The sequence below is a fragment of the Galleria mellonella genome, unplaced genomic scaffold (genome assembly GCF_026898425.1).
Source record: "Galleria mellonella isolate WM207_F2 unplaced genomic scaffold, CSIRO_AGI_GalMel_v1 utg905, whole genome shotgun sequence".
NCBI classification, from domain to species: Eukaryota; Metazoa; Arthropoda; class Insecta; order Lepidoptera; family Pyralidae; genus Galleria; species Galleria mellonella.
The window spans coordinates 2,956,172-2,974,269 of record NW_026442174.1 but is presented as its reverse complement, the minus strand read 5'-3'; the positions used below and the strand labels follow the sequence as shown (position 1 = coordinate 2,974,269).

General features: G+C 32.1%; 2 protein-coding genes across 4 annotated transcripts in view; one reads left to right on the top strand and one right to left on the bottom strand.

The window, feature by feature from the left end:
- LOC113510687 (tumor necrosis factor alpha-induced protein 8-like protein) overlaps nt 1–6,198 on the bottom strand; it is a 76,826-nt gene extending 70,628 nt beyond the window's left edge. Inside the window, exon 1 of one of the 2 annotated variants that reach the window (XM_031907168.2) lies at nt 5,826–6,198. In XM_031907168.2, coding sequence (XP_031763028.1) covers nt 5,826–5,904 — 79 coding nt within the window. In that variant the 5' untranslated portion in view covers nt 5,905–6,198. The remainder of the gene's footprint in view (nt 1–5,825) is intronic. The other variant, XM_026894184.3, reaches the window with a different exon arrangement.
- Nucleotides 6,199–7,701: 1,503 nt separating this feature from the next.
- Nucleotides 7,702–18,098, top strand: part of LOC128202362 (OTU domain-containing protein 7B-like) — a 40,669-nt gene continuing 30,272 nt past the window's right edge. Inside the window, exon 1 of one of the 2 annotated variants that reach the window (XM_052902443.1) lies at nt 7,702–7,885. In XM_052902443.1, coding sequence (XP_052758403.1) covers nt 7,843–7,885 — 43 coding nt within the window. In that variant the 5' untranslated portion in view covers nt 7,702–7,842. The remainder of the gene's footprint in view (nt 7,886–18,098) is intronic. The other variant, XM_052902442.1, reaches the window with a different exon arrangement.

Sequence of the window (18,098 nt, the reverse complement as noted above, 5' to 3'; positions counted from 1 at the left end):
TTTTATTTGAAGAAAAAGTAATTTCAACGAACAAAGATATCGATTCATATTTCTTGTTAAAATTTATTGCTGTTTCAACTTTTCCACTTCAAATAGCCAAAACTTTGAAGCCCACAACGTCTTCTTAATTAACTCGCCGAACTCTGATACCAATAATAGTAAATTGAAATTCGCAAACCACTAAATTAGCTTGTTAAGATTTGATTTCATACAAAATTCAAAATTAATTATACAATCTTATTACATAAAAATTCCCGTATCACGATAGTAGTAGCCCACCTAAAATATTCAATTCAAAACGAGTATAATGAAATTTTGTATATGTGTATTGTTTGGTCCACCTTGTGATAGTTTTTTCTCCCAATAAGAAAAAATGGGCCCGATAAATCGCAATTGGAGATTGCAAATATTTAATCAACTTATACATTTTTGTATTTAGAATATCGTATTCATAAAAAAAAATAATAAAAAATATTATTTGTCTCATGTGCTCGGAAATTGCCAGATTATTAATAAAAAAAATTGGCTGTTTTCAGTCTTCAACGAAATGCAAACTTTTGTTTGTCAGTACAGTACGAAGAAAAAAGGCGGTCCCACAAAAAAGATTAATTAAACTAGGTATTCTTAGACCCGTGAATCGATTTATCGCCACGCCATATAGGAGTTACCCGAAGGGCGCGACCTTGACACCGGTAAACCTTAATGATATACTTCGATAACGATGTAATGTCTCTGTTTAAAGATAAAACATAAAAAATGCTATAAAGCGCTAAATTGAAAACTCGAAAATCTATAGTCTTTTTTTTTAAACCACCATCGAGTCTCTCTGAACATCCTAAAGGTTGAAAGGTAGATAATGCCTATAGCAGGGGGGAGGGATTGTTAGTAATGGGGAGGTAAGTCCCCGTTGCAATCAATGTACCCTATTAGGTTGACATCCACGCGGTTCCCCCTGAAAACTATTGTGACTAATTTATCGTTGAATTCGTCATGATAAGCTAACCAACCTGCCTTTTCATCCTCACCTATTATCCCTGACTGGTACCCCGCCAGCGTATACGGATAGCGCAGACGGGGTTAACATGCCATTTTTACCCATTAAAAAAAAATGCCTAAAGCATTAAGTCCGCCATTTGTCAATAAATAAATGTTTTGTCATTTCATCTTCTATTCTGTCGTGAAATATATTTCCAAAATAACTATCAGGGGGTGATTAGTGATCGATACTGATGCCAAAAATGCAATCAGTAAAATTTTTGTCTGTCTCTCTGATCGTTATAGAAACAAAAACTACTCGACGGATTTTAACGAAACTTGGTACAATTATTCTTTATACTCCTGGGCAGGTTATAGTATACTTTTCATCACGCTACGATCAAAAGGAGCAGAGTAGTGAAGGGAAATGCTGGGAAAACGGGAGAAGTTACTCCATTTTTAAGCTTCCGTCGCGTGTGCAGCCTTAATGGCCACTTTTTAAAATGTAAAAATGTCCACCCGTGCGAAGGTGGGACGGGCCGCTTGTTGGTCAATAAAATTTAAATTAATAAATCATTATCATCATTATCATTTCAGCCGTTAACTGCCCATTGTTGAACATAAGCCTTTCCCATAAGGGGCGTTTTACCAGTAATTGCCACTCCTGGCAGACGGATTGGCAACCATAGTTAGGCTTTGGAGATGTTTTAAGAGGGACGCTGCTACCCATCCCTCGATAATACCCGAGTCCTCAGGAATAGCAACGCATGGGGGATATCATGGGCGAAACAGTATACTCTGTTATGTCCATGGTACTGCTCATGTCTATAAACGACAGTTACCACTTTCTATCCAGTGAGCCATCAGCTTGTTTGCCATTCTAGGTTGCATAAAATTGATTGAAAAATAGCCGAACTCATCATTTTGAATATCCCCGTTTTCTTTTACGAAATTGATCCGATTTTAATCATGTTTTCAATAATAATATCTACAAGAAGTTTTTTACTTATACTCTTATGTCTTTAATGTGTTTTTTATAGTATATATATTATACAGATATATATATTTATATATTATTATGTAGATGTTTCATTCCAGCCATAAAAATTGACGGAGTATTGTAATATTTAAAGATTATTATTTATTGTGAAAATATTTGAAAAAAAAAAGACAGAGTCATGGCAGTGATAGATACAAATTGGATGGTGAAAAAAGTTTCACTCTAGTCATTCATTATCCTTGGAAACAGGGATGGACTTGGAATGCGTTTATATGGGTAAAGCGGTGCTTGCGTTTCCTTTTAAGAACATTAATTACTTTAGCTTGACGAAGTGTGACGTCGCAATTATATGTCAATTTACAAAAACAATTATCTTGAATATTTCTAATTAATAATATGAACAGTCCGCTAGCGAACTAACACGTTAACATAACATACTTAGTTGAAGCTTAATTTTTTTACTTTCCTGTGATAAAGGTATTTGAAAATTTCCAAAGCAAAATATGAAAGTTTTTAGTGGTAATTTTATATTCATTCACTAAAGTTTAATTAATTAATTTAGTTGCTAGCACAGCACTTTTTAAACTATCAGAAAAATTTAAATTTGTTCAATTGCATTAAGCGAGGCCATTATAAGTAAAAGAGAAAACGCAAATTGGATCAAGGAAGACAAAGACCCGTGTCAGTGGAGAAGAGGTTGACGCCATATATAGACCGAGGACCTGGGACATAAGTCTCAGGAGAAGGATCGGCTACAGAAGTCGCAAGATATGGCTGCGTTGATTCAGAATATGCAACAAGGGGAGTTCGAAGATAAAAGGAAATGAAACCTCTGCTCATCCTTTTTACAAGATGGCAGTAAGAGTTAGATTTTTGTGTGTAGTTCCACTGAAGGAAATTCTATTATCTAACCACTGCTATACAGAGACCCAGTTACCCGTAACTAATTCCCCGAGATGCGTAAAGGCATTTTTCGCAAAAAAAAAGGATTTTCCTTTCCCTTACGCTGATATACTTGTATTTTACTTAGTTCTCGTAATTGTCTTTTGCAATACTACTAGGTGATCTTTAAAAAATTAGAAAGGAGTAATAATAATCTGAGCTGCTATTAAAATGACGAAAAAGAAAAAAATCTCTCTTATCCTCATCACAAGTAATATAGGTGTTTTCTGCATAACTAGCTCCAATTTGTATTCTAGCATTTCGTTCTCATAGACTAGTTGGTACATTTACAAGAATAAAATAGATACGGCTAGTGGCAAGTGAGTCAAGTTAGGATAAAAATTCGGTGGAAAAAAGTAAATTAAGATAGTGCTATTATACGAGTGCTGTGTCTTACTAATTAGTCTGTGCTCTTACTGGAATACTATGCAACAAGAGTAACATTCCTACCAATGATGTTTCTCGCGTTACAAAATTCTATAGGTTACATGCACCGTTTATCATCTAGTTATGTAGACACTACCGGAGGTTAATAATCACCATGGCGATTTTTATTTTCTTCACCGCCTCCTCGAAAGGGACTCGGAACTCATCCCGAACCAGTGCCTTACATTTTTAACCATGAAATCCACATTGTATTCGTGTAGTTCTACCGTTTAGTTCTATAAGTCTGCCAGCCTGATCTTCGGTAACTCTGGATGTTCTCCAATATTATTAATTACAGACCACTGTATTTTCTGCTCTGAATTATGTGCCAACAATTTACGACATTTCGACAGCTTATCATTAGGCAAACCATATTTTCTTTCCCACCCTCGTTATATAGAAAAAAATCCATAGTACAATAGCTTTGTATTACACAAAGCTATTGTACATTCTTGGTATTAATATTACAAACATTGTTAAAACTATAGAATTTGAATACAATATAAAATAGACCCTACTATTAAATATTAAAGTTTCAAGTAGTTTGGACGTTAGTTAGTTAACGACTGAAGTGATTTAAATGAAATTTTTGTATACATATAGGCCATATATAGACTAACACACTGAACATTTGAAGTCATAGAGTACAAAAAGTTATATACTTTTAAACGATGGTTTTCACGTCAGCCTCTGTAACACAACGTAAACACATACTATGTAAAACAGCATCGCATTCCTTCTAAGAAATTTATGAACATTTCCGTGCATCATTGATAAATAACAGACATCCAAGCATGAAGCATGCGCGTTTGTGGGGATCAACAGCTATTAGCATTAATTGAATGGGCGGTCTTACATGATAAACTCAAAGATACGGTTCTCTTAAAAATATTCAATGTACAATGGATCACCGGCACCCTTAGTAATAATATAAACGTTGTGTACATACATACACTCTGTTTATCTGTACATTATGATTAAACTATAGATCAGAGTGGGATAGAAATTTTATTGGCAAAGGATTTTCTACCATAATAAAGATCCTTGCGGCAGTTTCCTTAATCATTTTGAGGAAAAGGTACATTATTTATTCTTCTCGATTCCTTTTACTTAATCTTGATAATAAATAAATCAGCCACGAAAGGGAATGAGCAAAAAAATTTCTTCTACCACAGAAGTGTGACTCTTATTAATAGGGGTTCGGTCTACATTGTCTTGTACGAGATCGTTATTTTCAAATTACGGTTTGCTTTTCATTACTAGAAAAGTCATTTATTAAATGAGTATAAATTTGTATTTATTTGAGTGAGAGAAAGTGACGGACATTTTGTCGCCATCAGTGTAAATCTAAAATTTGAATAAATGTTAATTTTAATACTTCAGTTTTTAGTATTTTCTTGTCCTTGATTATATAATTAATTTAAAATTACGTGTCGCAGAACGTGCATAGCCGAAATGGCAGTAGGAAATTGATGGCTAATATGAAAAGTTGTGGTACTTCTGGTAATAGTAAAGGTAATTTTCGAGTGTTGGCAGTCGCACACATGCTAACGGTACCGGAATTAAATAAAATTATTCTAATTAAATAACAGATACAAATCTTGGGTATTTATTTAGATAAGTAGTAGGTAATTCAATGAAAGATTAAATGTCAATTACCTACTTAGTCTACGTTGGGTGCCCGAGGCTACACCTATTTGCTAGTAGGGTTACCAAGCAACTGAATTCTGCCAGACTTTTTTTTTAATTATAAGTGAATACGTATACCTATAATGTAATAAATAAAACAATTGCTTGATAATTATATATTATCTATTTCTGTCTGTAATTCCTATAAAATGTATTTATTTTTAGGATTTATTATTTCATTTTGCTATACAATGGACTTGAAAGATCCCGCTTTTTGTCAGGACTTTTCAAATTTCGAAATAGTGGTAATGGTAATCTTATTGACGAACCAGTAAAGGAAATAGAATATGTAGGTATAGATATTGAATCGTCTCGCGTATCAACTACCTAGCTATTTAGACAAGACGGATAGTGATTATTCAAAATTCTGATTTGATATATTTTATATATAATAGGTACCTATGTAAGTAAATACCTATATAAAATTCATATCCTAATTATTATACTAATATTGAAATAATATATAAAACTTAAATACCTACCTACATATATCTTCTTGTGATTTTATAAAAAAAATAGGATGATCAACTATGAAGTCATCAATTAGGTACATAAGTATCACATATGATTGTAGGTAAGATTAGCTAAATTTTAACAAGGTTCCTACTTATGTACTTAATACAGGTAAATATAAAACAATAAATAAATAAAATAATGACTTAAAATAAACAATAGCGCCTATCTATTAACAGGAATTTAATGTTTCAAGGGAACACGTTTTTATTTACTGAAATAAAATTTGAGAATTTTATATATTATTATTACTATTATTTTAATTATTATAGGTACTTACAGCTGGAGACATGACACTCATTGAGGACACATTGGTAGATTATCCAGGACTCCAATTCAATCATCGTAGAAGCGGTCATTTTAACCACAGAAATTTATTAATCACCCACAGTCAAAGAAAAGTCAAACGTTTCTCTCAAATTACACTGTAATCTTACACTAGACACCTCTATTAAATATAATAAAATTATAAGCCATTGATTTTCAGTCAATATTATCAAGGTTTTAAATTTTGTAAATAAATCGCGCAATATTTATAAACGCTGACAATGTTTTGATATCGCCCACATACATTCACGAAACGAATGATTTGATTGGATCTCTAAAGTAGACGACCCGACGTATCGTCCGCCCGACAATTGTCCGGAAGTTAAAAGAAGTTTGCCATTGTTATAATATTATTTTCCCTATTAAGTTCTTATTTTTTTTATTCGCCGAAAAATAAATATAAATTTTGCATAACCAACAAGATTATATATATATATATATATATATATATATATATATATATATATATATATATATATATATATATATATATATATATATATATATATATATATATATATATATATATATATATATATATTTGTTATGCATTTATAAATATTGAGTAACAGTGGATTTATTTCCCATTTTCACTAAAATTTATCGTCTTGTGTTCCACCTTTTTTGTTTTAAAAAACGGCAACAGAAATGTGCTTGATCAAAATGTTTTAAATAATCTTTATCGGAGTTTATTACTGATCGAAGACTTCATAAAATTACATAATATTAAATTCATAGATGATTTTTAGATAAATTGACATAGAAACAATCATTTCTTAAACTTATATCAAAGACATTTTTGATTCATTATTATTGAAAATTCTTCACCAACTATACACATTCTCAATATTCGACTAGGTACTTTTTTTTATACCACTGAGGTGGCAAACAAGCATACGGCCCACCTAATGGTAAATGGTTACCGTAACCTATGAACACCTGCAATACTCGTACTAGAGGTATTACGCATGCGTTGCCGACCTTCAATAAAACCTACGTTGTTGTTGATAAATACAATCCTAATTTAAAAAATATGTAGATTGGTAAATATTGAAGATATATACTGGTAATTTTTTAAATATGTTAATTCAGTTGGTCATTATTATTTTCCCCCATTTATTAGAAAAGTATTTATAATGTAGCAATATTTTAACCATAGACTTATCATAGTGTAGTACGGCCAAAATCGTCTAATAACGATAATACGAAATCGCATACCCGTTTTAATTCGAATACGAATGACGCTATATATGTGTAATGTGTTTTCATATTATTTCAGTGAACCATAAATAAATATAAAAATAAATAATTATAAGTTAAGCAGTAAATAAAAGACATGCGCCTTTAGATTAAAAAATCTCTATCTATTTTTTATAGTAAAGTTCATCTCGTTACTTTTTTGTGAATAAATAAAATAATGGGTCAGTTAGAATCCATAACTGATAATCCCTTCACCCCCTCTTGCGTTTATTTTAGATTTTTTTATGAGATATACAGTCAAAAGATAAACCCAATAGTCAAAGGACAAATCTTATGTGTATCTTGTCGTGAGATCAGAGAAGTACATATATGAATACTATTATACACACACTTTTATTTACCTATCCAACTTAAGCATAATATTTGATAAATGGCTTTTAGATTTTTTATTCGTTTTGAAACAGTACCTAAAATAATAAACATTATTATTTGTCTGTTACCTGCTTGTCTAATTTCAATAATATTATTATAACGTGATTCGATTATCAATATTAAAAATAACGATTAAAGTGGTTTATCACTATTGCAATGTCAAACATCTGACAAGCGACTAAAAAAACTTCATTCATTCTATGTTCGTCTATGGATTTTCGCACTACTCCGCACGGTAGAAAGTGGAATATTTGTAAATATTGTAAAATTGTAAATAACGTTTGAATTTTACGTTTTTTGATCTACATAGTGGTTTTTGAGAATTGTGAAAGTGTTTTATGGATAGAAATCAATTCGAAAGAGCTTCTGGATCCGTAGAAGGTAAGTTAATTTTTTAATACGCAGATATTCCAAAACACCTGGCGTACGAAATTACCGTGTACTTCTAGTATAAATTTTTTTTCTGTATGTATTTAATTTTTTTGATAAGTAGATACACTGAAAAACATCATAATTCGACAATGTTTTTACTATTGTTGATTTGCTAAGCTGTTGACAATATAACCTTGAACAACCATTTCGAGTGACATCGGTAGGATAAGTTCGCCCTCACGTCAAATTCTTTGCTTTTGTTCACCACATATTTCAAATTTAGATTTAAAAGATATTTTTATTTAAATAAAATATAAACTTTAATATCATAGTATTAACTATAGTATATATATGTTGTACCCTGTTTTTTTTTATTAAATGATAAATGTAACCCTGCCTGCGCCAACGATATACGCTAACGGAGTAAAAATGAAAAGACAGGTCAATAAAGTTTCCACAAAGGACTGCAAGGAGGTCGAGCTGATAGGGTATATTACTGGCAATGGGGTTGGTAGTCCCTATTAATGACAATCCCCCCCCTCCCCAATAGACTCTGTTATTACTATCTGGCCACTTTTTAAATTTGTCTAAAAATTTATTTATAAACACTAACTAGGATAACCTAGGTATATTCTCAGCTGTTATTATTATGTCTATTTATTTCATTCAGCTATTTACATATAATTAAGTCACAAATATCTAAATAGTTCACAAACTTATTATAAAAACTAGAATAATGACTTCTTTTAACAGAATAAATCTCTCTGTTTAGTGTAACGGTTGACTGGTAGAGAGCCATCAGTCATTAAGTCTGCCCTGTAGACTTTAATGGTTGCAAAAGTATAAATAAATAAAGGACTGAAGTGTAAATCCTATAATGATATTCTCAGGTAATGGTTACAACTTTGTATTAGGTATCAATCAACCATAACTGAATTAACTTTATAAATATAGTTTTAAAATTAATTCACAATTGCAATCAAATTAGGAAACAAACTTTTATAATCAGTTCAGATGTGAGGGGTTTTTAAGTCTATAGAAATTAACCTTGCCTTGTTTTCAAACCATAGCTTCTTCAATTAATACATTCCCAGTCTTGAAATTTAATGTCTCTCAAGTAATTATTCAAATTGAACGCTACTCTTTCATATATTATGATAATGTGATATAAGCATAGTACAGGCAGCTGTCTCCCTCTAGCAAAGTTGAATGAACGCACTACTGGATAGCTAGTTTACTTTAAATATAATTAATCAAAGAAATGCTCCGAACTTGAAGAGTATATTTTTATAATATGTAAGTACAAGGTTGCATTGCATCGCTAGTACTTTGTGGTCCCGGTATAGAATGGGCCACTCCTTCCTTTCTCGTAGACGTCGTAAGAGGCGACTAAGGGAACTTTATGGTCAAGGGATGGGCAGCTGTATGCCTCTTAAACATCAAAGCCTAACTGCGGTTACCAACCTGTTTGCCAAGCATGGCAACTACTAGCAATATCCTCCAATGGCAAAGGCAGTCTACAGTGGAGGCTTTTGTTCAGCAATGGACAGTTAACGGCTGATATGACAATGATGATAACAAGATTGCTTTTAAAATTATTAAAAAATTAAGTTTGAACTAAATATATAATAAAATCCCCCAATAACATTCTGGCTTCATGATGACACAATGCTATTAAGTCTTCAAATATACCTATTTATTATCCATAATAAGATAATTTTTAAAAGCTGTTTTTAATTACGGTATCCCGTCCTGTTATACTCAATTCTCGCTTTTATCATTAAATACATAAAATTACATTAAATAAAAAAATAGTTTAATTTGTTTATTTGATAAAATATAAAACTATCAAGTCAATGAAACTTATTCCTTCGACTATTAGTCACCGAAAACCTGTAATTACTTGTTCAAATGTCATAATCAACAAATTGATATCTCTTATCATACCCATATCATTGAGTCAATGTTCGCAAGAATAATTTAAAACAAGTTTACTTCGTTTTACGAGATAATCGAAATACTAATAATAATACGGAACTTATTAAACAATGGTTATTAATTCCAAAGTAAACGGAACTTATACTATGAACACTAGACCATTGATAGACATTTTTTTAAACATATACATATTTAAGTACACTGAGACAATCAGACATAATCTTGAATACAATTTTTTATGGTATTTTATGAATTTGCGGCTTTCCGAAGATATAGCGCTGTGACCACCAAGGTCGTCGAATGTACCGTCCTACCTGCATTGACTTGTAAGATATCATCACTTTACAGTAGTATTAAAGATAAAGAAAAATATTAGCTTTGATTTCTCAAATTTTTAAATCTATCTAGAAACAATCGGCGCTGTAAATTTGTGTCCAATCATATTAAACCCATAAAATTACAGCTCCAATGCACACGTTTTGGGGCTTTCCACCGATTTTCAGTTATGGAGTCTAGCGATTGTCTCGTGTACCAAAATGAACTGTAAAGCAACTTTTGAAATTGTAGCAAATGTTCCGTTATTTTTTATCATTATGCTCTGTCGTTAACCTTGTATAAGTGGATTATATGAATTAAATTCAAAGCAGGAAAACGCATATTTTTTTCTACTGAAATTTCCTACTACACATCCCAAAATGGACTATTAGGTCGACCTCCACGTGGTTCCCTTTGGAAACCATTGGGAACAATTCTTGTTGAATTTGTCACGATGGGCCAACTGACCTGCTTTATCCTCACCTATCATCTTTCACTGGTGCCCCGCCAGCGTATCCCGATAGCACAGGCGGGGTTACCATTCCATTATCACCCATTATAAAAAAAAGATCCCAAAATGGAAGTATAAAAAATCTTGACACCAGAGGGAGTTATCGTTATATAAGCGTAACATATAAAGCTTTCCACATTAAAGATGTTATGTCTATTTCTTAATATTTACGACGTCTCTGAGTTAAATATGAAAATTTTCAGATATACTGTAATTTGTGTTTTTACAAAAACAAACAAACATAATTAACTGGGTGAACATGGAACTGGGAAACTCTAAAGCTCATCCAGTTGATGAAATGAATAAATAATAATTATAATATTATCAAACGGAAAGGTTAAATATGGCAATGAATTTACTAATCAAAAGTCAAACATTCTTAAATGATACAAACATGAATATGAAAAATGTCCAATTGTGAACCATAATCGAGCATTATCCGACTGGGCTGCTACCGCAATGACATTGAAAACATAATCCATCTTAAGAGATGTATTTGTGGCTTATTTATACACAAAGGGACTCATTGTTCCACATAAGAAGTCAATAACTATTTTATAACTTTATTACAAGTATAGTCTGTTTAAATGGAATTTACGAGCATTTATGACTAAGTATTGTAACGTCGCCATCAACTGTGAATTTTCAAAAACAATTTTTAATTCTTCTAACTGATAATATAAAAAATGCCCCATCCGTGTTAATCATGCATTAATATAATTATTAAAGCTGCCACTGAAAACTTGAATTTTGATGGCAAAACTTTCTACATTCTTCCACGCACAACCACTCATTGGAATCAACTTCCAACAGCAGTATTTCCGAACCGATACGATATCATAAACTTCAAGAAAAGAGTAGATATTATATTCGTTTTTAAAGGCCTGCAATGCCTGCGGCGGTGGCTATGACCCATATTTGTCGGATATCTATTTTTCAATATGTTAAAAGTTATTATACAATATTATTTTTTGGTTAACAGACTTTTAACATAATTGTTTTTGGACCAGTAAATAGATATTGTAATTAAAATATACAGTTTTTGCTCTTTATTGTTATAGGCGACGGTTGGCACTTTCCGATTCACAATCAGGTGGCATTAATATGTAAGCACTAGGGTTATAATAATGATTTGATTTTTACTGTTATGATCTTATAATTATTTCAATGAATAAGTAAATAAAATAAATATTTTTTATTTGTATTATAATTGGACATTAGCAGACTGTCTTACGGACGACTCAATTAATCGTTTGTTTACATTTACATTGAGTTTTATTGAATAGGCTGACTATAATTAGCAGACCAGTAGGCACATTGGTGGTCTTTTTTTAATGGGTGATAATGGAATGGTAATCCCACCCGCGCTAACGGTATACACCGGCGGGGCACCAGTGAAGGATGAAGTGAGGATGAAGCAGCTCAGTTAGCCCATCGTGACGAATTCACCAAGAATTGTTTACGATGGTTTCCAGGGGAACCACGTGGAGGTCGACCTAATAGTGCAAATTGCTAACAATGGGGCTGTCAAACTCCATTGCTAACAATCCCTTTCCCCCCGCACATTGGTGGTCAACGCAACAGTCTTGTACTGTACTCAAATCATAAAGGAAACTAGTCACGTATATTTAATTTCACTAGGTCACACTGTGTGGCCTAATTCTCTTTTCATTACCTATTCGCATGATATAAAAATACAGATTGTATTTGGGTTATAGCTTTAGTACAGAGTAACAAATTACACTATACATTTATTAAAAATCTATTTACGGATCGGTTTCTAAGAATAAGATTTTACCACACGTATGTACACTCAATTCTGTTTTTTTTTTTTCAACCAAATTTAAAAATAGAAGTAGGTGTACAATTCTGTTGTAACTTTTTTTTTTTATATTGTTTACCTCATAACTTTTTATTATTTTAAAGGATACACTTTCAAATTGGTACCATAGAATTATCAATTCATTAGTTTAGTTTTTAAATTAAAATAACTGATTATAACGATTTATATTGCTGTTTTTTGTAAAACAAATCCTAAATTATCTCGAAGTACACACTTTATAATATGTGTTATTTATTAATATCTAAACTTTCTTGGTTGAGTAAAGATTAGTTATTTTCGGTTTTAGAGGGTATCAGTGTTTTGAAATTACTCATATTTATGTTTAATTTTAAATAAAAAATACCGTCTGTTGGCGTGATATATTATATTTTATTATTATTCACTTGTTTTAATTTTCTTTTTATAAACAAACTATCATTTCCATGAAGGTTCATTTTTTAATATACTGTCTTATTCAATATTTTTGGCCAGTTAAAATAAAAAGGATCTCTGTACATTCTCGAAACATTTTTGGCTGGTTGACAAGAAAACAAATCTGTACATTATAAACAAATACTGACATACGCCTATAAAGGGAAACAGAAATAACTAAAGCATTTTCTCTCCAACATAACTGTGTACCGATACCATGAGTTCGTACATAAGAAATAAAAGTTCAATGAAACAATTGCCGCGTGCCAATACAACTTTCTCTGCTAGTGACACGTCGGGAATACCAATCTATCATTATGTATCGTACAATCGTGTGTTTGCAGTAGTTGGTTATAAAACAACTAGCTTTTACCCGCAACTTCGTCCGCCTGACCATCTCCATCTCAAATGTTTTCTTTTTTTTTGATGGGTGAAAATGGTATGGTAACCCCGCCTGCGCTAACGGGATACACTGGCGGAGCACCAGTGAAGGATGATAGATGAGAATGAAAACAGGTCAGTTAGCCCATCATGATGAATTCATCAGGAATTAACAATGATAGTTTCGAGGGAGAACCGCGAGGAGGTCGACCTGGTTGGCTATATTGCTAGCAATGGGATTCTCAGTCTCCATTACTAACAATCCCTTTCCCCCCATCTCAAATGTTACGTGTAGGCCTTTCATGACGTTTGGTATTTAATAGGTGACAATGGAAATATCAGTATACTATAGGTGAATATGAAAGCAGGTCAGTTAACCCATCGTGACGAATTCCACAAGAATTAACTACTGTGGTTTCCAATGGATACCGCGTAATTAACCACGATGGTTTCGAGAGGAAAACCGTCTAGAGGTCGACCTGTTAGGGTTAGTAAACCCCATTACTAACAAGCCCTTTTCCCCTTTATGACATACAAACTTCATTTCAGACCTATTAGAATGAAAAAATCTGGCTGTATCCGCAACTATTGTTATATTGATGTTTTACAGCATTTTTACATTTGTACGCTATGTATTGTCAAATAAAACCAGTAACTATAGACGATACAACCTAACGAACAATTTAACCTCTTTTGAGGAGTATTTTTCTACTTTTTCTGTGACCTTTACGTTGATTTATTAATATGGAGTCAACACAGGAATCAATTTAAACGATTGCAAAAAAAATATCAAAAGAAGTTCAAAATTGTCAAAGATACACATATATACAAAAGAATCGTTAAATTGACAACTTCCTCTTTTTTAAAGTTATATAAAAAGTGATTTAAAAAATATGAATACCGATTCACGGCCAGTGTAGACTAGTTGACACGTCGCTGTCCGAGTTATTTCCTCTTAAAAATCATAATTCATGAAACATGAAAACTTGAGTGTTATATACGTGTATGTTAATAAACGTAATCCATTTTTTAAAACCGGTATTAGTATTCATTAATAGAGTCTAAAAAAAAATTAGTTTTTTTCAGATTTATTTTTTTAAATCACGAAGGTATCAAGCAAGCGTACAGCCTGTTTGATGATAAACGGTTACTATAGCCTATGGATACCATCAACACTAGAGTTGTTATAACATATGCCCATTGTCGATCTGAAGAAACCTTTATATACTCTTTTCGAAAAACCTCTTACTGTAGTCTCTAATCTAAAATATTTTAAATTGCCAAAAATTTTAAAAGATTAAAATATTCGAAAAAAGAACAGATACAGATCGTATTTGTATAAACGCCACTACATAATAATAGATGTGTACATAACTTGTATTGTGCAGTCCATTGGTACAAATACTTGGTAATTAATGGGTATTCTTTACCACTTTTATGGAATGTCTTACGTTAATTAACATATTGTATATCCTTTCTAATGTTATAAATATGGAAGTGAGTTTATTTATTATATATTATAGCACCCATAACAGCATAACAATTAACCAATTACTATAAAAATTGGTACACATACTATATGGGACCTTATATGACATGACGATTTTTAAAGAGCCATACTAGATAGAAAAATAGAGGGGTCAAGAACTCAAGAACATGGGACATATAAATAAAACACTAGGTGTCATGTCGTATAGAGAAGTCAAGGATATGGCCTGAAGTAGAGCTGGCTAAAAGAGAATGTATGAATTAATGAAAAGTTGCACCGACAAGAGGAAACTCTTAAATGAAAAGAAAGTACTATATGGGACTACTTATTATCCCGGTCTATAGCTACTTTTTATCCCGGTCACGCGGATGAAGTCGCGGGTAAAGGCAAGTTAGTTATAATTCCTAGGCAGACTCCTATTACCGCTATACATAACGCGCATATCTAGATATTGATATGTAGGTCGTCTTGTCACTCACAGCGTAACTAATCTATAAAATGAGAGTTAACATAACCTATACGGTTCTTGAGATGTGATCATTGAACTCAAAGTACTATACCGTAAACAATATGTTACACGCATACTCACAGAAATAGAACAAGCAGTATTGCCAATTTGCCAGTAAACGGCAATACTTGTGAAAGAGATGACGGTCTTGTAATACTCAATACTGATGTATAGTTTTGTTCCACAAAAATAACTTGTCAAAATTGCTATTGTACAAACTTAGTATAATAAAAATCGCTTCAAAAATTGAATAACACATAACAAAGAAAAATACATTTAAATTTAGAATCTTTACTTTTTACAGATGGTCGAAAATACATTTTTTTTTTTTATTTTATGCAACTTAGAATTGCACACAAGCTGATGGTCCATCTGATGGAAAGTGGTAACCGTCGCTTACAGACATGATCAGTACCATGGACATAACAGAGTATACTGTTTCGCCCATGATACCCCCCATGCGTTGCCATTCCTGAGGACTCAGGTGTTATTCCTCAGGTATTATTATTGGTACAGTTTCCCTGGTAGAACATTCCCTAAAAGGAGGCTAATGTAGATTCATCCTGCAAATAGAGACACTTGGAAACACAAAAACGTATATTATATCGCAAATGTTTCGAAAAATACAATTGCTTTTAGTCACAATATTAAATACAGAAATGATTACGTCATACTACAAATAAAATTATCAACAACGTGTATTGTAAATATAGATCTCAGAACAAATATATAGTTGTATAGGTGTTAGACCAAGTTACATTATAACGTAAATATACATATGTCACAAATAATGTTTGGATAGACGTTAAGAGCATTCTTACCGAAGTTGAATACCAGAAGTTTTCAAAAACAATTGAACAATTTGCATATTGTTTCATTCATATCATCATCATCATCTCAGCCGTTAACTGTCCATTGCTGGACATAGGTCTTCTCCATAAGAAGGGTTATGCCAGTAATTGCCACGCTTGACAAGCGGGTTACCAACCGCGGTTCGATTTTGTTGATGTTTTATAAGGGATGCAATTGTCTATCCCTCGGCTATTAAGTTCCCTTAGTCGCCTCTTACGACACCTCATTCTATGCCGGAATCACACGGCATTAATTCATATAGCTAATTAAAATATTAATCTATTTTATTTAGGACAATTCCAGTCAGTATCCAATCAAATTTGGAAATTGTTACAGGTTCTTCGCATTAAGTAAGAACAATCCGAACTCAGTGGTAGAATATTAAAATATTTTAAAATTACTTCTGATTAAGTTTGTTTAAAGATTATTTTTAATGTTTTATCTACAAACCAGTTATAACGTGCCATGTTACTTGTGTAACGTAGATACACATAAGAGAAAAATTATTTTTATAAAAAACACTCAGCGAATCTATTTACGGTACAATATTATAACGAAACATACGAGTACTTTTCTTCGATCACTTAAAATGCCTTCGACGTTCGTATCGTTGAAATTATTATTTCTAAGGGCCTTGTTACACTATCAAACATATCCTGCGACTATTATATATCTGAGTTTTCGAATTTCAAATATTTATTATTCAAACATGCAAATCTTTTTAAGATTCGAATGAAATTTGGTCCACAATGATCTATAATTATATTAAATTACCACCAGAGGGAGACTTTGTACAAAAGTCGATTGCTTGGATACCTCAGTCCCGTTTGTGTTTCAACCGTGAAGCAGTTGTGTTTGCATGGCTGTGTTTCGGTTTGAAGGGTGGGATATGGCTTGAATTTATTGGGTACAGAGGAATAACACCTGAGTCCTCAGGAATGGCAACGCATGGGAGGTATCATGGGCGAAACAGTATACTCTGTTATTTCCATGGTACTGCTCATGTCTATAGGCGACGGTTACCACTTTCCATCAGGTGGGCCGTCAGCTTGTTTGCCATTCTAAATTGTAAAAAAAAAAACATACTTATAGGGAACTTGATACGTTACTTCATTTGGGTAGAACCGCGGAATATAACTAGTACTAGAATCATATGTAGTCCACTTTCTCATTTATGAAGCAATTGACCCATTTTTAATAACAATAAAAATCTACAATTTCTAATATAGCTTAATAATAATTTACTGCAACTTCGTTTTTAATCTTTATTTATGTAAACAAGGTATTATATAATGTATACTTAAATCTTATATACCAGTTAAAATTAAATAGATACCATCATATTTTTAAGAGAGTGAGGTTATTATAAGATTTAATAGATATACCATAATTCATTTAGTTAAACATTCAATCTAATTCGTAGCTGACAAGTAAAAATTAACCTTAAGTTTTATTGTTTTAAAGTCATCTTTTGTTTTTCTAAGGAATGTACATCATCGTTATGGTGTTAATGATATAATACAAAAGTAGTTGAAGTAATATTTCCACTTTTCTAACTTCTGTATTAAATGGAACGTAATTATTTTATGTGCTAATAGGCACTTACTCAAATGTAGCCAGCAATTGAGGTTATAAATATCGTTTGTTTATTTATAAATGTGATATTTTCGTTATAAATGTGATATTTTTGTTTCTTTTAGTATATACGAGTATGTATTATCATCACCATATCATCATAGTCGTAGAATACTGACGGATCTTTATATGTAATATTCGTCAGATCCGTCAGTATTGTACGACTATGAGCCCTTAATTATCCACTGCTGAACATACCCCTCCTACAAGGGGACAGTTAGTTGCCAAGCTTGGCAGACGGGTTGGTTGCAGTTAGGCTTTTGATGATGTTTTAAGGGACGCTGCTGCTCATCCGACTATGTATACGAGTATGTATATTGAACTATTAAATTTAATAAG